The sequence below is a fragment of the Osmia lignaria genome, chromosome 13 (assembly GCF_051020975.1).
Source record: "Osmia lignaria lignaria isolate PbOS001 chromosome 13, iyOsmLign1, whole genome shotgun sequence".
NCBI classification, from domain to species: Eukaryota; Metazoa; Arthropoda; class Insecta; order Hymenoptera; family Megachilidae; genus Osmia; species Osmia lignaria.
This window is the reverse complement of record NC_135044.1, coordinates 1,587,955-1,607,265: the sequence shown is the minus strand read 5'-3', so window position 1 is coordinate 1,607,265 and position 19,311 is coordinate 1,587,955. Positions and strand designations below refer to the sequence as shown.

At 34.7% G+C, this 19,311-nt stretch overlaps 3 protein-coding genes across 11 annotated transcripts; 2 read left to right on the top strand and 1 right to left on the bottom strand.

The window, feature by feature from the left end:
- Positions 1 to 1,052: 1,052 nt before the first annotated feature.
- Npc1a (Niemann-Pick type C-1a) lies at positions 1,053 to 15,934 on the bottom strand. Of its 7 annotated transcripts, none has more exons than XM_076691803.1 (20): positions 10,060 to 10,387; positions 8,966 to 9,317; positions 8,596 to 8,888; positions 8,315 to 8,507; positions 7,581 to 7,712; positions 6,752 to 6,874; positions 6,460 to 6,677; positions 6,081 to 6,385; positions 5,810 to 6,007; positions 5,528 to 5,729; positions 5,151 to 5,448; positions 4,940 to 5,067; positions 4,598 to 4,855; positions 4,352 to 4,515; positions 4,161 to 4,273; positions 3,491 to 4,080; positions 3,228 to 3,416; positions 3,055 to 3,142; positions 2,610 to 2,701; positions 1,516 to 1,659 (listed from the first exon to the last, which is right to left on the bottom strand). In XM_076691803.1, the coding sequence occupies exons 1-20, from the start codon at positions 10,168 to 10,170 to the stop codon at positions 1,654 to 1,656; spliced, it is 4,053 nt and encodes a 1,350-aa protein (XP_076547918.1). In that variant the 5' UTR covers positions 10,171 to 10,387; the 3' UTR covers positions 1,516 to 1,653. The 7 variants fall into 7 exon arrangements, with proteins under 7 accessions (XP_034176145.2, XP_034176146.2, XP_076547916.1 ...); XM_076691802.1 differs by having other exon boundaries at positions 1,520 to 1,659; positions 2,535 to 2,701; XM_034320254.2 differs by lacking the exons at positions 2,610 to 2,701; positions 10,060 to 10,387 and adding an exon at positions 15,875 to 15,934 and having other exon boundaries at positions 1,053 to 1,659.
- LOC117602364 (mitochondrial coenzyme A diphosphatase NUDT8) lies at positions 11,730 to 13,082 on the top strand. Of its 3 annotated transcripts, none has more exons than XM_034320270.2 (2): positions 11,730 to 11,762; positions 12,283 to 13,037. In XM_034320270.2, the coding sequence occupies exons 1-2, from the start codon at positions 11,745 to 11,747 to the stop codon at positions 12,976 to 12,978; spliced, it is 714 nt and encodes a 237-aa protein (XP_034176161.1). In that variant the 5' UTR covers positions 11,730 to 11,744; the 3' UTR covers positions 12,979 to 13,037. The 3 variants fall into 3 exon arrangements, with proteins under 3 accessions (XP_034176161.1, XP_034176159.1, XP_034176160.1); XM_034320268.2 differs by lacking the exon at positions 11,730 to 11,762 and adding an exon at positions 11,769 to 12,054 and having other exon boundaries at positions 12,283 to 13,081; XM_034320269.2 differs by lacking the exon at positions 11,730 to 11,762 and adding an exon at positions 12,033 to 12,165 and having other exon boundaries at positions 12,283 to 13,082.
- Positions 13,629 to 15,636, top strand: LOC117602361 (peptidyl-prolyl cis-trans isomerase sig-7). Its single transcript, XM_034320264.2, has 4 exons — positions 13,629 to 13,823; positions 13,895 to 14,385; positions 14,459 to 14,700; positions 14,784 to 15,636. The coding sequence occupies exons 1-4, from the start codon at positions 13,754 to 13,756 to the stop codon at positions 15,499 to 15,501; spliced, it is 1,521 nt and encodes a 506-aa protein (XP_034176155.2). The 5' UTR covers positions 13,629 to 13,753; the 3' UTR covers positions 15,502 to 15,636.
- Positions 15,935 to 19,311: the final 3,377 nt, after the last annotated feature.

Sequence of the window (19,311 nt, the reverse complement as noted above, 5' to 3'; positions counted from 1 at the left end):
GTCAATATAAAAATTGTTTTTCGTATACAAATAATTTTATAAAACGTATGAATTTGAACTCACGACAGGAAACACGCTCGTGTTTACAGAGAAGACGGGCATCGTTCTAATGCGACAAAGTCACACATGCTATTCTCTGTTCAACTTCATACAAAAAAGAGAAAGAAAAAGAATACTGTTATAATTAAATACAGACACTTAGCTCTTCTTGTGAGACATTTTACAGCAATAAAGCATGCAACAAAAAATTAAACGTTTACATCTCTTTTACTAATTAGCCTAACGACCTTCTCCCTTTTTTCCCATAATTTTTACACAGACAATGCTAGAGTTTAAAAAACTAAGCAGCAACTGAACAAAGGTAATACTTTATCTTCTATCTTTTGTCCGGTTCTGAACACTTAGTTGCAATTTGATCAACGTTTCACATATGCAAGTCAATATAAAATATAGGGTAATACAAAAAGGAATTATTTAAAAAGTCTACAGATTGCATAAAAAATAAAACAAATTTCCAAATTTTTCCTTCTAAGATATACTACTTCTGAAAACTGTTGCTAACGTTAATCTATAATGAAATGAATCAAATTTATTTTTGGAATATTATCGTATGCCACTGAAACGAATAAAATGCAAGGTAGAAACACGTATTCCGATACTAATGCCATGGATATTAGATTATCAACTGAAAACATTCTCACGTTGAAATTATATATGTATGTACAATGATTTGTACAGCATAAATACAAATCTGTTTCTATTTAATATTTTATCTCGACTAAGGACGGTTGATATTCTCTCCTCGAGTGACATTTCGTATTTACGTTGTACAAAGAATTTTAAAATAAATTTCGTAGTATCAATCTTGTTCATCACACATAAACACAAAATGTATGTAACGGCATTATACCGCTGAGAAGTCATCTCTTTTTCCCCATCATTATATGACATTCATATTGGAAACTGAACTCTCCCAGCGATAAAAAATGCATCCGTGTGATTAAAGCACGACGAAAATGCAGCAACGCACATTTACGCATTATTCATTGAAAAAAAAAAAAAAGTACCAGAAAACTAAATTATATACCTTGGTACTTACAATCTATTCGATTAATCGCACCACCTAAAAACTTACTGCAAATACATAATAAAGCTTCAGCATTAGAATTCTTTCACAATTAAATACCCTAAATATAATGTAACCTTACGATATTAATGATAATAATAATATTAATCATATCTGAAATTCATCGCTTCCTAAATACAATAAAATAACCATGTATGAACTTCATAGTTCAAATTTGATCACATAATTCTTTAGACAATCATTCAGCCTATTTAACCTCTATTCAACCTTTTGAAAAGAATAATGTTGATGATGGTAAAAATGGTTAAGTATCATATTAAGCAGATCATCTTCAGTCTTTCTAAATACAAAAGTCATAGTGTTAATTAATTCGGATAATGATCAGTGCTAAAAGATCACTCGATGATCTGACGGATCTATGGAGTTCACACTGGCGTAGGAAGTGGTTGGGAATTGATTGTTGTCATTTTGGAGCAAAGGACTGTCAGGCCCCTGTACCTGGCTCCTAAATTCGTTTCTAGCCCTGCTGGCACATTGACGGGCTCCTCTACGCCTTCGGCGCGGCATCACGCCTGCAAAGATAATAACAAATAATTGTATTTAATTTATACTTTTACCCTGCCATTTATTGGACACAACAGACATCTAGAAATATATGTACAGAAATCAACTTATAATAAAAATTATACGCGCTTCAGGAAAAATAAAGGGTGATAATGTTAAAAAAAAAAAAAAGGAAGATATGAGCAAGCGCTGTTCACCAGTGGCAATTCATCCTTTCCATATCCCATTTTCTAATAATTCTATAAATGGCAGTGCACAGTAATTCACATATAATCGAAAAGAATATTATATAGAGAAAAGAAATAGAGATTTTCATCATTGGCGTTTACACAATTAAATTAATAACACTAGCATTTTTATAGCAACACAATGCTCGAGTATATGTAACACTAACTAATCACAAGAGCACATGTAAAACATAAAAACTAAAAACAAAAAGCTTTGCAGCTAAAAGGTAATTTACCAATAACGGAAAAACCAAACCAAAAAAATAGGATAGGAAACAATTTTTTTAGAGAAAAGCATGTCTTACGAAAGTAGATGTTCCATCCCACACTCATCAACATACACGGGTTTTATTTGTAATACACGTAAATTTTACTTTTAAGGTGATACGGAAAGATAGAGTATTCAAGAAAGAAAAAGCTCAAAGTACCGATAGTTTATAAATAACAGTATAAGGAAGTATGTATAAGGAAATTACGCTGAACGATGTAAGGAAAATATTTTCGATACTTGTAAATTACCGTGTAAATTTTCGTGTAAATTACCAAGCATGTCTCTTCGTCGTAGAAAGCTGTGTATAGAGTATTGAAAAGCCGAAAAAGAAGTGGCGTTGTCGCGACATAAATTAAAGTGTAGAAAATGTTAGTGTCCTGCGTACCTATCTTTCGTATTCGAGCGGTCTGAACGTAGGTGTGGTTGTGGTGGGTGTGGGAGGAGAATTGAGTTTGCTTACACGATGATTCAAAGAAGTCTCCTGCACGTTGTCCAGATTTGCTTGCATTGCTCTTTTGTGATTCGCCAGCTTTTCTCTGTTCATTGGTGTGCCTAGAACCACCAGAAGCAATGAAGAAGCTTGCTTAATTCGTTACTGTAACTTGACTTTATTTAGTCCTTTCAAGAGATAATTGTTTCAAGTTAAACTTATATACACCGATATGAAAACAGACAGAAAAGTAAACGTAATATAAGCGAACACGTTAAATAAATATAACATTTTATAAACAGCACTCTTGTGTGTTTAATTGTACGTCGTAGGAAGGGATATGAAAACTGTATTGACCAGTGTTACTCAAGCAGCGCTGGTGTGATTTCATATGTATATGTATATCGATGGAGTAATATGATTTGTATGTAAATTAAGTTTTAATATCATAAATAAAACAAGCAATCATACTTACCGATATAACTGAGTAACACGGGCAAAAATATTAAACCATGAGCTGCCCCGAATAATACGATACCCAGGTACATCCTGAAGTAGAACACCTGTAAACGTGTAATAGAGAAAATTTATTAGCAAACCATGTAAATAGGGCAGTATCAATACTGTAATTTGATTATTAAAACGAACCTTAAAGATTTGACTTTTGGCAAAACCAAGTACCACGATTCCACCGAACTTGGTGAGAGTGATACCACTGAAGATAGAACTTCCCATATTTGTCAATGCATCGGCGACTCTTTCAACCCTAGTCGTCTTTACTGACACAGAGAAGGAATGTACTAAATGACTACAGAATTCGACAGCGATTCCTACGGCCTGCATAAAATAAATAAATCATTAATGTAAGTAATGTTCAACGGGTTTAGATATTTCATCTTCTGTATATTTACCATAACAAGATTAACTAGGGATATTGCGTTTAATGTTATATGCCACCAATACATTAAACCACCAATATTGACAACAATCATCGTGATTGTTATTATAACGACAATAGAGGAAAATATGTCCAGGCCCATCAAAAAGAACGTCACCACGAAAATAGCAATCAAAGATATTCCTATACTGTATAATGTGTCAGGCCACATTGTTAAGTACTGTTCGTAAAAAACGTAAAATACGCTGTACGGGAAAACTTCAACAGTTGAATCACCACCGATACGTTTCAAATTGGTGTTGATCATATTAGTTATATTTGCTGAGACAGTTCTTGCAGCTCTCATCGATTCGTAATAATCGGCGGACGATTTTAAAATGGTATGGTAAGCCATGAAATAGGACGCTCCAACCTTGGACAATCCTGTTTGTAGATCGGTAGCGTAATTCACGCCATGGCCGTAAGCAGCATGACCTGCTTTGGCGCAAGTCTCATCGGGATTGTCTTGTAAGAAAAATGACACGTATCTCTCGAAGTCTGTTGGTACCGGACGACCGAACTGATTCTTAGTGATCTCACATGAAGCACAGCGATTGATAGATTCTTGAAGTAAAAGATAAATGTAATCTTAATATCTGTTCGCTTAACGCTACTTCAAATTTTTAGAAATCCAAATTCAATACCTGTATGTGGGCAAAAAGAACTATTTGACTTGAAATATTTACAACAATTAGATAGTTCACACCAATCGATATAATCGTCCAACCACGAGGATGCAGGTTTCGCTATGTACGTCCTAAATAAACAATGGTATTAAGCACTTATTCTAATATTTAACATAATTAACATTTACTAATGTGTCTATGTTACTTACACGTTTGACTGTTTGGATGCTATAAATATTTGAGTGGATACCGAGTCGCTATTACAATATTGACCACCGCACACAAGATTTTGTTGTCTCGGATCAGAATAATTTAAACCCTCCTTTACGACAAAGTACATTGGAGGGCCAATAGACAAATAACTGTTCAAAAACTGGCAAGAAAAATAATGAAAATCGTTAGAATAACCTTTAATTCGTTACTCTGTAATAAATATATTAGTATATTACACTTACTTTAAAGTATTTCAAGACAAAACTGTCTTCAGGCATGGAAAGTTCTTGGTCTAAACCGACTTCGATATGTGGAACAACAGCGATGCTCGAACATAGCCAACCAAAGAACACTATCATAACAAATGCACGGGTTCCTTTTTTCAGCAATAAAGGAACGTAAGCAACTTTGAAAATTTTATATAAAATTCCATTTACTACGTCCTCCCCGTCGTCTTTCTTTGAACCACGAATGAAACAACATACGTCCAATTTGTTGTTCTACAAAATTGATACAAACATAGTTGCAACATATTTGGATCGTAAAACTGTTTACAGTATTATATTATTAAACGGATTACATACCGCTTGGCGAACAGTATCCAAAGCCAACAAACTAACGAAACACGTTACTTGAAGTACAAAGTCTACTAACAATGCCATACCGGCGTAGAGAGCGAAAGCTTTAACAGCAGGCATGTCGGATAATCCACCTTAAAACAAAAGAATCATTTTCAATATCCCAATAAAATTATCTTTTACTCTCATTTCATATGAAGCGATATAAAACACCTACCAAGGAAAAAGCAGCAACTTTCTGATACACTGGTAAGCAACATACTTGGCCCAACTTGGCCAAGGGTACGACCAATATGTTCAGGTATTGATTCATTTGGACGACGACCTTCCCTTTGATGAGTTTGGACCAGAATGAAAATATTGTCTACACCAACGGCAAGGACAAGGAATGGTATGACTTCAATAATAATTAGCGTGGCAGGAAGGCCAACGAAACCGAACAAACCAACGGAACAAACGACAGAAGCCAATACTATGAGTACACCGCCAAGGCCGAGAGTAATTTTAGAATCGATCTAAATGCAGAATGTTAATATTAAACACACGTTAGAGAAAAAAAGAGATTTGTGAAATTCTGTTTTCCATTATCATTACCAATAGTCTACTGCAAGACTTCATTTGACCTAGGGAAATCGCGATATACGCAAACATGATAATGTAAGATACAAGGATAGTTAAAACATCCGACTGAGACTCCCTGTTCAATTCATCTTCGATTGATCGTTCTGAAGTGAAAGCAATATCCATAAATGCTGGCTTTTTCGTCGCTGTCCAATTTTTCATAAATTCAATGTAACTGAAATAACGATACGATTTAAGCAAGAAATACTTTGAAGTTTATCTTGTTCACGACAACATTATGTTTCGTTTACTCACCTCTTTTCCCATTCCATTGCCGGAGCTAGTTTGGATTTATTGTGATAGTTGTTCACTAGGAAAGTTAATATCACCGCTGTGGCTTTTTCATACGAAGGATTATGGAGATCTTGACCAGGTGACAAGAATCCACCAACCGCGATTGCGGGTTCTACCGGTCCTCCATAAGGTGCAAGACATTCAGGATTGTACGCGTTTCTAAAGGGAAATACACGGTGAATTTTCCACTAACATAGTATTAAATTCAATTAAATGCGATTCAATCACTTACTGCGAGCAAGTTCTGAAATGATCCAGATAATTTACAGTAAAATTATCATCATCCACACTTGTGGAATCAAAATTTTCCAAGCTATCTTGCCAATATCCCCACATACTTTGGATAACACATTGCGAAACTGTTGGTGGTCCAGTAAATGGTCCTGTTAATGGAGCAAAACATATATGCGCTAAAGTATAATTATTCGGTGTAACGATCTGTTTAATTCCCTCTTGTAACTGATAAATTGTCTTCAAGAAGGTATCGTTGAACACCGGGCCAAACGTTATTGGACCATTGGATGTGTTATGTACAATCTGAAAATGTTTTATTTAGAATCTTGCCGTACTTTGTTGAAAAACAACTTTATTCTATTCATAATTAAACTTACATTTGGCAGACCTACTGACGTTATAATAATTTGCTCGTTTCTATAGAACGGTTCAAAGTGTTCATCAAAATATTTTCTCTCAACCCGTGAGCGAGACTGTGGTGCAGCCCATAATTCAACCGGGTCCGTGGTAATGTGGATATATTTTATTCCATGTCCCAGAGCAACGACGAAAAGAAATCCAACAAAGAGAACGAACCACGGTCGTGAAGCGCATGCTGAAATTTCGTTTTATTGATAATTTAAAAGTGCACTGTCGTGCGTAATATTACCGGGAATGACGTTATCATACCTGTACCCCACCAACAAAAGAATTCCGCTAATAGTTTATCAGTGCTGGCGCCCAATCTTTCGATAAAAGTCGATTGCTGTTCTTCGTCGAATCCAATCGGCAACTCATCTGCAGATATCACACCTATAAAAGTGTTTGTGTTACGAACAAGGAAATGTATATATTTACGACCGAAATGTGCTGTAGTAAATGAAACAGACTTAAGTCGTGCTGTAAAACAATTACGTTAAGCATTGATACATTCAATTGCATTAAGGAGTACAACGCAAAGATGAACGAGCTGCAATAAAAACATTTAGACAACATAAAGAAATTGATAACAAAAGCAGGTCACTTTAATATACAATCTAAAGTAATTGACACGAAGCTTTGAACAACAAGAGAAAAGACAAACATTTGTTTATCTCTGTGTAGCGACTTTAAATGTTAAACATATTTTATAACAATTAAGCAAGTTTGCATGCCTCTATAAGATATTGAAAAGTGCAGAAAATATGAAACTATGTAAATACGAAAATAAAAATAACAATGTTATCAGTAAAAATTTGTTGAAACAAATAATAATTTTTTTTCTTGGTAAGTAAATTGAAAAGTTCTCTCTAATAAATAATAAATTAATTGATGTCTCTTGTGACCAAATATGCATTAGCATAGAAAAATTTATGTTATGGCGACAACACAAAATAAAGGAAAAAGTATTTAACTTGAAAAACAAATGAAGGTGATAGGATAAGCATAATATAAAAATGAAAGGAAATTGTACAATAACAAAAAAGTTAGAGAACAAGCACAAGTCCACATATTGAAGATACAGTTGATAGGAACGTACTGGAACGCTTGGACTGAAGTGGGCTGTCCTCCTGGTCAGCGGCGAGAGCAATACGGGCACCGTCTCCTGAATTATGTAACCCTGCGGCTAGACGTCTACCCACCTGCCTTCCTACCTCCTCACCTCGTGCAACTATACATACACGCACACCGTACATACAACTGATGCTAAATCCACTCTTTTTGTTATGTTTCTATTTGAATTTTCATAATAATTTGAACATTATTATGGTATAATCATTTATTTTAATGATAATTGTTAACTGGTTTAATATTACTTTTTGCATCTCTTTCTAAACGATTATTTAGAACCTTCATACATTATGTTATTGAACACTTATAAACCATTAATTAAGAAAAGAAATAACAAACGTTTATGAAACCAAACACCATAATGCAAAAGTTTTCAAGTTAATTCTTAAACCACAACCAAACAACAAAATCATCCTGTAACCATCATAAGGGAAGGTCAGTTGTATGGATTAGAGATTAGGATAATTTATATTGAACTTTGCTTGTGCCGTTAAAACAGCGTATATGATAATCACATGAAAGATTAATCACTGTTGCAAAGTTTAAAAAAAAAAAAGATTATGAAAATATTGCTGAGTTGAGAAAACAATGCCAAGTTTAAAAGAAAAAAGATGCATTAAAAATTTTCTGAATTAAAATTATGCGAAAACTTCTAGCTTTATCTGACACACATATTCTTAAGTAATAACTACAGTTTCTTACCAATTTTCCTCCTATTATTGAAGCACACTAATGATACGACGAAGAGAACTGTGCCACTTATAAAAGTAATTATCATAACCACAGCATAGCCATCATAGCTTATAATAGTGAAGGGTTCTGGTAAAGGAGGTGCCGGAGGTGGCACTGGACAGCTACCTTCACAGTCCACACAGCTACATGCTGGTGTGTTTTTCTACAATATTTTTACACATAAAAGAGTCATTATTTTGTTAATTTCACTGATATGAAATACATTGATTATTAAATTATTCGTTGCTTACATTTAGTGCCTTACTGCAAGGAGTAACAATAGGATCTACAGGTGTAAAATTACCAACTGGTTCATCTGTATTTTTATATGTAATTTGGAAAGGTACATAACCATTGTTTTCTGCATCACCCATATAATGAAACCATTTCATTGGAGTACATCTACTGGCCCCCCATACTCCACACATTATATCCATTGCTAATTGTCCAGTACTAGGTACAGATACTTTACTACACGAATTAAAAGTACCTTCAAGATACTTGTTTGTTATATAAACTTCTATTTTATTGACATATTTTTTGCCTGTAAAACAGAAATAAATATTAAATACGTTTGTATTCAAAATTTAAATAAAAGATATCAATGTTAAATTCAATTACCATTACTTTCCTGTATATCAGTAACATTAATAAAGGTGCTTTGTTTTGTACTACACGTAAATTCACAGAAATGTTTTACTAAATTATCTAAACAGCTAGGGCATCTGCTTATGAAATTAGCTGCTAATTTAATATTTAAATCCATGGTTTGCAATTGGTTTGTATCACAGCAAGTATTAATCCCATTTCCAGAATCATTGATTAAGTGATGACAATTTTTAGCAAGTATCTTTTGTCCCTCATTATCCAATGGCTTAGGTGGCCCAATATAGTGACAATTTTTTTTGTGCATCATCTCATCCTGGTAACACTCTCCATACCAAATACAATGGCCATCATCTGCTGCTGATACCTATTATTAAAAGAACAAAGAATTCAGATGAATCAAAGTATTCTATATTAAATCTTATTTCAAAGTATATTTATTATATCTTATCTACTTTGTTAGTACTTAGAAAATATATGTAATTATTATATCAATTTGTCATTTTATCTATTATACACAGTCACACGTAATGAATCATCGTCTTCCATTATAGGAATATACACAAAGGCTTTAGCATTCTGATCATTTGATAAGAACAGAGATAGATATTAAATGAAGTCATTTAGGTACATTCCATTCATTGTTTTTGTGAAAATCATTTGATTGCTCGACATTATTAATGAATATAATGTACGAAAGATTAAATCCCATGTCGCATCAATATCAACAAGTTTGATAATAGGTCAGTGATATAGGTACAAAATAGTTGAAGTTGAAAGTAACTTTCCCACATTCTTTTAAGCGGGAAAATCGACGTTAATGGGAAGCAAAAAAAGAAATCTCTGTGTTGACTTTGCCCCAATAAATAAAGCTTAAGGGGTCATATTGGCTAATATGTCCCTTTAACGAACAAGGCAAAGGTATAATTAAATTTAATAGACTTCTTTAGTCGAACGTGACGCTGAAGCGTCAACGATAGGCTTTCACGAGAATCAGTCGAAGTGACGTCACGAATGCCAAACGTTTTATGATATCAGGGTGTGGTGTACGTGTTAAACCCTTCTTAAGATTCTTCTGCGAATTATATTGGTGTAGATGAATAATCTACCTTGGCGATGATACTGCAAACACCGACCACAAGTAATATCACGCTGGCTTGTGACATACTAACGTCTGTCAAAGTTCGTCGGTGACCTCGAGAAAACACAAACCAGTTCATAACGTGTGTTAACGGCGTACTTGATATCGAACGATATTCTTTCTATTGTAGCTTGATGTTAATGCGAAGAAGTATCACTATTACTTATCGCCCGTATTATCCACATCGATGCGATTTAGATAATTGTTTAAAACGAAGACACAAAAGCGACAAACAATCGTCTTTTACTTCACAAACAGAACTCTGAGACTGTCTGAGGTCTGAGACTGCGAGCGATACACGGCGCGACGGCGATGTCAGTAATCACAGGCAAACCGCATCGAATATGATTCAGCTTCGTTCGGCTATGTTCGGAATTAATCGACTCTGCTTCGTCTTCACGAGAACGCAATTTTTCACGTTTGAAAATTTAAAAGCATGTTTTTAAATTGTTAACGATGCTATTCCAGAAGAGAGTACAGTCGATTTAATTTTTTAATTATTTAAAGTAGGTTAAATCCGGTTATTAATGCGAACAATTTAGTAGAATTTGTAATTCAATAGATTATTAAACGTGTTTTTTTTAAATGTATCTTCTGATACATTTACATATGATGCACAAATAAGTGCATGTAATAGCATTATCACTTACATACAAACTCGGATACAAGATAAATGCATTGATTTTGTACCCAACAGTTACACAGTCGAATTGTAATTTTACCGACTGTTTCCAACATTTTTCTCTCGAACGGATCGATTCATAATATATTAGTAGTAGACGCTCCGACGTATGTAGTATAATTAGAATGCATTTGAATGTATTTAACCCTCGAAAGCAACAATCTTTTTGATCTTTACTGTGGATCTATTCGTCGCGACAGAATAAATATCTCGTAATGCGAAAACATTAAAATCGAATAGCTTCCGTTGAAAGGTTTAGATTAAAATTCTAAGATTATGGTCAAGTAGGAAACTAACCGATGTATCGTGTCAAAACATGACAATTATCTTTCATATAATCTGAGTTCATATTTTATACTATGATATGTTAGAACATGAGAACCTCTATTCTGTTCATAACAACGATATTTTATTTCGCTTGTTCAACTCCATGAACGGAATTCCAGTCTGACCATACGTCAAAGTGCTAAAGTTGCATTTCAGAGTTATAGATAGTTCTGTTGAAGTAAATATCTTCAATGTTAAATTAAAAATAGATCGCGATCAACACGGAGAGTTAAACTGTAGAAGTCGAATGAAAATTGTGATTCAGACGATCATGCATTGAGAATGAGAAAAATAGCAGGTTGTTACTTCACAAGGCAACTGTTGTTCAAATAAATGTTAATTTGGTCAGTAACTAGGTGCTGTACTTCGTTCGTTGGGACTACGATCACGTAACGTGTAACGCCTATTGTGAAAGGTTATATTTACAGCCTTCCTGTTTTTTTTCTCTACCTTTAAAAACTGCTGTAAGAAATTATCGTATGTACACGTTACCAATGACAATTATAATTTCATTCCGTTGCAGTGATTAAAGGGTGGACAATCGTGATTCGGTAAATATTTTAATTGTAGTGTGCATCTTGTTACGAACGATTAAGAGTTAATAATTATCGCTCGGGCGAGGCTCCTCGAGTCAAAGGTCTAAAATGTTTATGTCAAAAAAGGTATAAACAAAAATAAACGAAACATCGATGCATCGATTAGGATGATCTTAAAGAAAAATTATTTGAACTCGATTGATCAGACATCTAGTAGTTGTGCATAAAACTAGCACGAAGGCGACATATTGTGAGAAATCCCGAATAAAATTAAGCGTCAAAGCTGACAACGTGCTGGATCGTAAAAGTTCTTGTGATATAGTTTTTCATTCATTGACACGCAAGGAACGCTATCACAATATTAACTGTAATGATGAAACTACATTCTTTTTCTTTTCGCTGTTTACAACGATGTTTCGTAAGTACACACATCCTCCTTTTACACAACTAACACACAACAGACTCGTGCGCTTCTTTTCCCGTCTGCTAGATGCCGGGTCCTTCGCAAATATTTAATTATCAAATTATGGTAATAAAATCAAAACATATTAACCTTCAAATTATAAAATCATCTGTTTCGTTTAAAATTTGGAACAACAAAAAGATAATATTACGTTTACAACATTGTTTTTTCTTTACAATAAAGCTAACGGGATCTCAGCGACGTCTGAGTAGCGTCAATTTGGATCTCTTAAAACCGGATGTGGTGTTAAGCGAGAAGAATCGACATCAATTTATCGAGAAATTCAAAGCACGTAAAGCACCTAAATTGGAGGAGAAGATAAATCAAGCCGCTGTTTTGGTGCCGTTATGCTTGCACAAAGGCGAACTGGGTTTCTTGTATACTTTAAGATCTACGAAAATGTCCTTGAATCGTGGACAGGTTTCATTTCCTGGCGGAATGCACGACAAGAAAGATCGTGATCTTGAAGAGACCGCGTTACGAGAAACTTGGGAGGAGCTTAAAATTCCAAAGGAGAAAGTCGACGTTTGGACATTCAGCAACATGATTGACAAACAAAACGTCAAAGTTTTAGCCGTTTTTGGTTACCTCGGGGAAATTGATCCAGAAAAGCTTGAAATTAATAAGGACGAAGTGGAAGAAGCTTTCTTTATCAGTCTTAGGAACCTTTGCGATCTTTCTCTATGTCAATACACTCAGTTTCGCGACAATTACACCTTGCCCGTTTATTTAGGCGGAAAGCATCGTGTTTGGGGCTTTACTGCAGCGATAACGCATATGGTTTTAAATGCTTTGGTTCCTGATGCTTACAAACACAAGTTGGTTTACTTGCGACCAATCTTAGCAGATAAAAAACATAACACTATCAGTCATCTGTGAACTTAAATTGTACATATTTGATTTATTTTTCTACCTATCTAGGCAATTTTGTTATACTTGATACTGAATAAAATTGAAAAAAGCCGCAATGTTTTTTGTTAAATTTGATGGCGTCATGCGCTTATTATAAGTTAATTGATAAATTAAATCTCACGCCAAACAGGCAGGTGTTTCAAATTCGACCGTAGTGCAATCTTTACGTAAATGGCGCAAACTATTCAACGACTTACCGACTGGTTTTCCGAAATAAAGGAGCACTATCGCCATCTATCCAGAAGTAGCGGAAACTAGTCGGCAAGTAGTTTCCGTCACTTACCGATAGATCGCGCATGTTTCGAAAACCTAGTCGATAAGTCGTTGAGTAGTTTGCGGCATTCTCGTATAGATGGAGCCAGGGTCGAATTTAAAAAATATTTTATCTATGGCGGACTTTTTAAAATACAAGTTTGTCAAAGAATTATTTTAATAATAATTTTTCGGTCTCGTGCTGATTTTGAATAGTTTAAAGAAAACACAATGAAAGAGAGTCAAAATTGTGTCTTTCTGGTTTTGAATACGAAGTGTGGAAAAAGAAAAACCTCAACTGGGGTGTCTGGGATCCCCAAAATAATGATCCCTCGAGGATAAAAGCATGTCAAGTCTTTTTATGTGTAATCATTGTTTTAAAATGTTATGCCGTGGGTAAGCGATGATTTCAAGTTGTGTCCTCTTATGTAAATAACAAATAAATATGAAATTAATTCTAATATAAGAGAAGAAAGTAAATTATATTAACATGGCGGTTGTAGTTGAAACTACAATAGGGGACTTTACTGTCGATCTATACACCGAAGATCGCCCTCAAAGTAAGTAGTAAAGGAAGTTGGAGGTTAAGTTTTTCTCTTGTCATAATATTAATTTAAATGGTTTTCTACAGCATGCCGGAATTTCCTAAAATTATGCAAACTAAAATACTACAACTGGAATTTGTTTCATTCTGTTCAGAGCAATTTTATTGCTCAAACTGGAGATCCTACCGGTACTGGCAAAGGAGGAGAAAGTGTCTATGGAATAGTATTAGGTGAAAAAGCACGATATTACGAGGCGGAACAAATGCCAAAAATAAAACATGATAGAAGTGGTTTGTTGTCTATGGTTAACTGTGGTAATAATATGTTGGGATCTCAATTCTTTATTACTCTTGCACCTGAGTTGCAATCACTAGATGGAGAACATTGCGTATTTGGTGAGATCACAGAAGGTCTAGAAATTATATTAAAGTTCAATGAAACCATCTGTGATGGGGACCATAGACCTTATCAAGATATACGTATATCCCATGCCGTTATCTTGGAGGATCCATTTGAGGATCCAAAGGATTTTGTTGTACCTGATCAGAGTCCACCACCTACGAGAGAAGTTCTAATGGTATATTCATTTTTTATTCTTAACTTTCAGTATTTCAAAATTGTTTCGCAATCACGGGTGAATGTATTTGTAGAGCGATAGAATTGGAGCCGACGAAGTGATAGACGACACAGCTGGGATGACAATAGAAGAAATTACAGAAATGCAAAAAGAGAAAGAAGCAAAGGCAAGGGCAACGATATTAGAAATCGTAGGCGATATTCCAGACGCGGATATGGCCCCTCCTGAAAACGTTCTTTTCGTTTGTAAATTGAATCCTGTTACGACCGATGACGATCTCGAAATTATTTTTAGCAGATTTGGAAAAATTGTTGGGTATGGATAATTTTGTAAATTCGAACACAGACTTTCTTTATCGTTTTCTCTCTGTAACGATCCCGTTTCTTTTTTCATTCTAGGTGCGAAGTTATCAGAGATAAACAAACTGGAGATTCTTTGCAATATGCGTTCATCGAATTTGCAGAGCGTAAAAGCTGCGAAGAAGCATATTTTAAAATGGACAACGTGTTGATCGATGACCGTCGTATACACGTGGACTTTTCCCAGTCGGTTGCCAAAATGAGATGGAGAGGAAAGGGTAAAGGAATACAGTATTTTAATGACAAATATGACGACGAGGAAGAGGATGAAGAAAGTCAAGCTAGAGGTAGTTCAAGAAGCAAAAGAAAAGATGAATTTAGAGGGAATCAAGTGAGAAGTCGAAGGGAAAACGATAGAAGGGAGAGGGAGGAAATACTGGAATATAGAAAACATGAGCGTAGAAAAGAGTTTAAAGGAAATCCAGAGTACTACCGTAACGAGGAAAAGTATGCAGGGAAAGAACACTACAGAGAGGAAAGGTACGAATACGATTCTAAACGTAGAAAAGAAAGAAAACGAAGAAGCAAAGATAGAAATACAGAGAAGAGCAGAGATCGGTATCGGGATAGAAAGGAGAAGAAAAAATATGCTAATGAGAAGAAGAGACGGGACAGAGAAAGTTCTGATTCCGATAGCGAGGATTCGAAACACGAAAAGCATAAAGACCGTCACTCAGATCACAAGAAAAAGCGTAACAGAGATCGCTCCACGGAGAAATACGAAAGATCAGATAAATACAAGCAAAAAAGGAAATAATGTAAATAATTCTACTCTTTACCAACCGTTGTTACAGGATAATGTATGCATATAAGATACATAAGTATATGTAAATCTATTTTGTGAAATAATCGCTTTCCTTTTGTATGCAAATAAAGTCATTCTTAAATTTATTTGATTGTTTATTGTCTATAATATTTATCATTAAGGTGATGCGAGCGTCGAGGCCGAACTTCGAATTCTGCGTCGGTAAAACAGTCAACGTTTCATCGAAAATTAGGCGGAACAGAAACTGATTTAAGCGCCACCTCAATTATCGCATGCTATACTACGTCACCTTTCGCATACACCTAAATCACACGTGTATGCTACGATAGCTATATGCATAAGTACATAATTAAACAATACTGACCATGCATTCATTATTATTAATTCTCGTTCTGTAAAATTGTAGTTGCAATGTGATACACTTCAGAATCTGAAAGGCATAGTTCCTGAAAAATATATAACAGAGATTAAATAGATAAGAAAGCATAAATTTCGCTGCCAATTCGCTCGTATTATTTGCTGTATAATTAATAAATGTACCATAGAAATAATGATACAGTTATTAATTAGTCATCAAATAATAACGATTGCCCAGTTCTCACCACGAGAAGGTTGCTGTGGTTTGGAGACCCGCCCTACCTCATCCCATCCACCCTCCATTTATGCAAATTTTTACTTTCATTCAATAATGAATACCTTTCGAAAATTATTATAAGAAAAATATTTGTTAGTCAACGTAGCGAATTTCTATCAAATGAAAAGCAGATCTGGCGTCTGACCAGAGTCATGGATAAAGTCATGGCCTTTCCAATGTACAACGTCTCTGCTTGAAATATCTTCGCCAGGGTTGATTTCTTTCTACCATTGCGTATCAAACAACTTCATTCTTTCTAAATTCCATATTTTGTGATTTTCTTTTTATTTTATTTTTAACCGACTTCGAAAAGAAGGAGGTAATTAGTCATTTGTAATTAGTCAAAAATCATACAAGTTCCTTTTTCAGGAACTATAAAATTACTATAGTTATACGTTCTATATGATAATATTGCAATCCCGAAAATATTTTTCTGAATTTAAACTATTGTTTCCCAATTAAAAAATATATAAATCTTTTCATTGTAGCTCTTAGCTTGATATCGCTTTCTAAAAGTTATCTTTAGAAAACGAAATCAATTACCAGGTCACACCACATGGAGGTGGCTACGTTAGTGACCCACCCTAAAATCATAAGAACGTGAAACCATTCAAAACATACAACATAAAATAAAAATAAAACAATACAATATTGAAATAGAAAATAAAATTAACATCCTAATATCAGAAACAATTGAGAAAATAATAATAATTTAACAATAAAATGCTGTAACGGAAAACATAATTATTAGGATTAGATATACAATAAAATGAAACCATTCAAAACAGGCAACATAAAATAAAAATTTAAACAATACAATCTTGAAATAGAAAATGAAATTAACATCCTAATATCATAAACAATTGAGAAAATAACAATTCAACAATAAAATGCTGAAATAGAAAATATAATTAACGTCATAATTTCTGTAACAATTAAAAAATAATTCAACAATAAAATGCTGAAATAGAAAATATAATTAACATCATAATTTCGATTACAACTGAAATGAAAAATGCTGAAACAGAATATATAATTACCATTACAATCTCAGAGTAGGTTTTAAATAAATAGAACATAATTAAAATAAGAACATGAAATATAATTGATGTGCAAATCAATAAGAAAAGAATAATTTATTTCAATAAAGCAATAAACGAAAAAGAAATAGGGGAAATAAAATCGCGAGTTGACCATTCAACGAGCTGGGTATTGAACTCGTAAAATGTAGAGTTCAATACATCCTGGACGGTATTATTCATACCGTTCAAGGAAAAACACAAAAAATGAAAAAACAAATTAGCGAGCATAGTGACAGAATGACTGTCCATCCGAAGATGGAGAGCCATTAGTAGTTCCCCTCTTCTGGGCAAATTTTGCCGGGGCTCTTCAGCATATAGCCTCTTCTTTCTTCGGCAATAGCCTCACAAAATTCACTCGCGAAAATTTTACGTTTGCTCAGACATTTGTAAAAATGTAACACGTAAACGAGCAACGATCCCTTGAATCGCTACTCGCATACCTGCACAATTTTTGCAAATGTCCAAACATAAAACACTTTTTAATTTCACTTCACTTCACTTCACTGCACTTTCACTTTAATACTTCATTTTTGTAATCGGGTCTAGTACCACGACTACGACTTACAAACTAATAAGGCTTGGCCTTGAAAAAATCAAGAGAGAATGCTAAATTAATTAATTGATAAATTAATTAAATTGCATTTTCATCTTTTCTCTTGATTTTTGGTTTCCCAACCCCAGATACAAGCTTCTCACGTATTAGAGGAGAATACGAAAAGAAACATGAAAGCTTGCTCTGGCCCTGCCTACTTATAAACTAAACTCAATCACACCAGAAGTAAACTACCTGCCTGCCTATCGCTATATTTAAAAAAGGGCAAAAATCATTCTCACAAAAATTCACTCCACGGTTCTCATACAACCACCCGGGTGCAAAAATGCCTACACCTAGGGAGAACGTCCCGGGACGCCTCCGACACCCGAGTTCAATTCAACTTTCACACTCTAATAAAATCATACCTTTTTGCTGAAATCGACTGACAAATAATAGTGAACATTATGCTAAAGTAATACATTTCATTTTCGTATTCTATTGAATTATCTAATGTACAAATTTTTCAATTTATTCTTGATAAGTACTTTGTAATGTTATAGTAAGTTAAGATTGTTAATAAACGATACAAATCCCACATCCTAACCACACACACACATGTGGAACTTCTATCGTGGTTCACTACTGGTTCACTACTTTTGTCAGTCGCCAAAATGTGTTACACTTAAAACTAAACCTTGTCCACCGCCCTCCGCCCACGCGAGTACATCTAAGTACCCGAATGAGCTTTGGGCATAAAAATGAACAAGGCCAAAGGTATTTTCACCTACCAGTTTTCTTCATGTGTGCTGAAATGCCTAAGCTAAAACGTATGATTAGCAAAAACTAAAGATGATATTCTCACTTTATTAAAAGTAAGAATATCGGCGAAATTTTACGGCTCCGATTTAGTATATGGGCTGGCCGCCCCAGGGGATTTTATTTGTAATAAAAGTGACTCGACTTTGCAAATATAAAGCATGAAGAGCAAATACAGAAAAGCAAAATTGAGCAACTATGACACAAACATGGTGCACTGCTAATATCAGCTGGCAACGGAGGTTCTTAGGCCCCCTGGACTTTCGCCCGACGCTACATACCACCCACCCCGCCTGGACGTCGTAACGCCAGGACAGGATGTACCCCTTCGCTAAGAGCGCTACCCGCCCGTCCAACACGTTGCATCCAACGGTGTCAGATTGACGGACGCCCATAGTATAGACAAAAGGACTACAGTTTAGAATATGGTAACATATTTTCATATGTTCCGTATTCTAAAGCTGCGCCTGCAAAGGCCTAGTAATGCATGGGTTTATCTCCCATGAGATGGTGTTTCACGGTCTTATGCCGCGGAATCCTTGTAACTACTTTGATTAAATAAAAATCAAAAGGATTCCCACCGAATACTAGTCAGTGTATAGTCATATTTGCTCTCGCGCCGGAAATTTTTCGCAACACTACTTAAACTTGAAAATTCTAACGGGGTAATATTTACTCTTGCGTTGAAAATTTTTCGCAACACTACTTAAATTTGAAAATCCGAACGGGGTAAT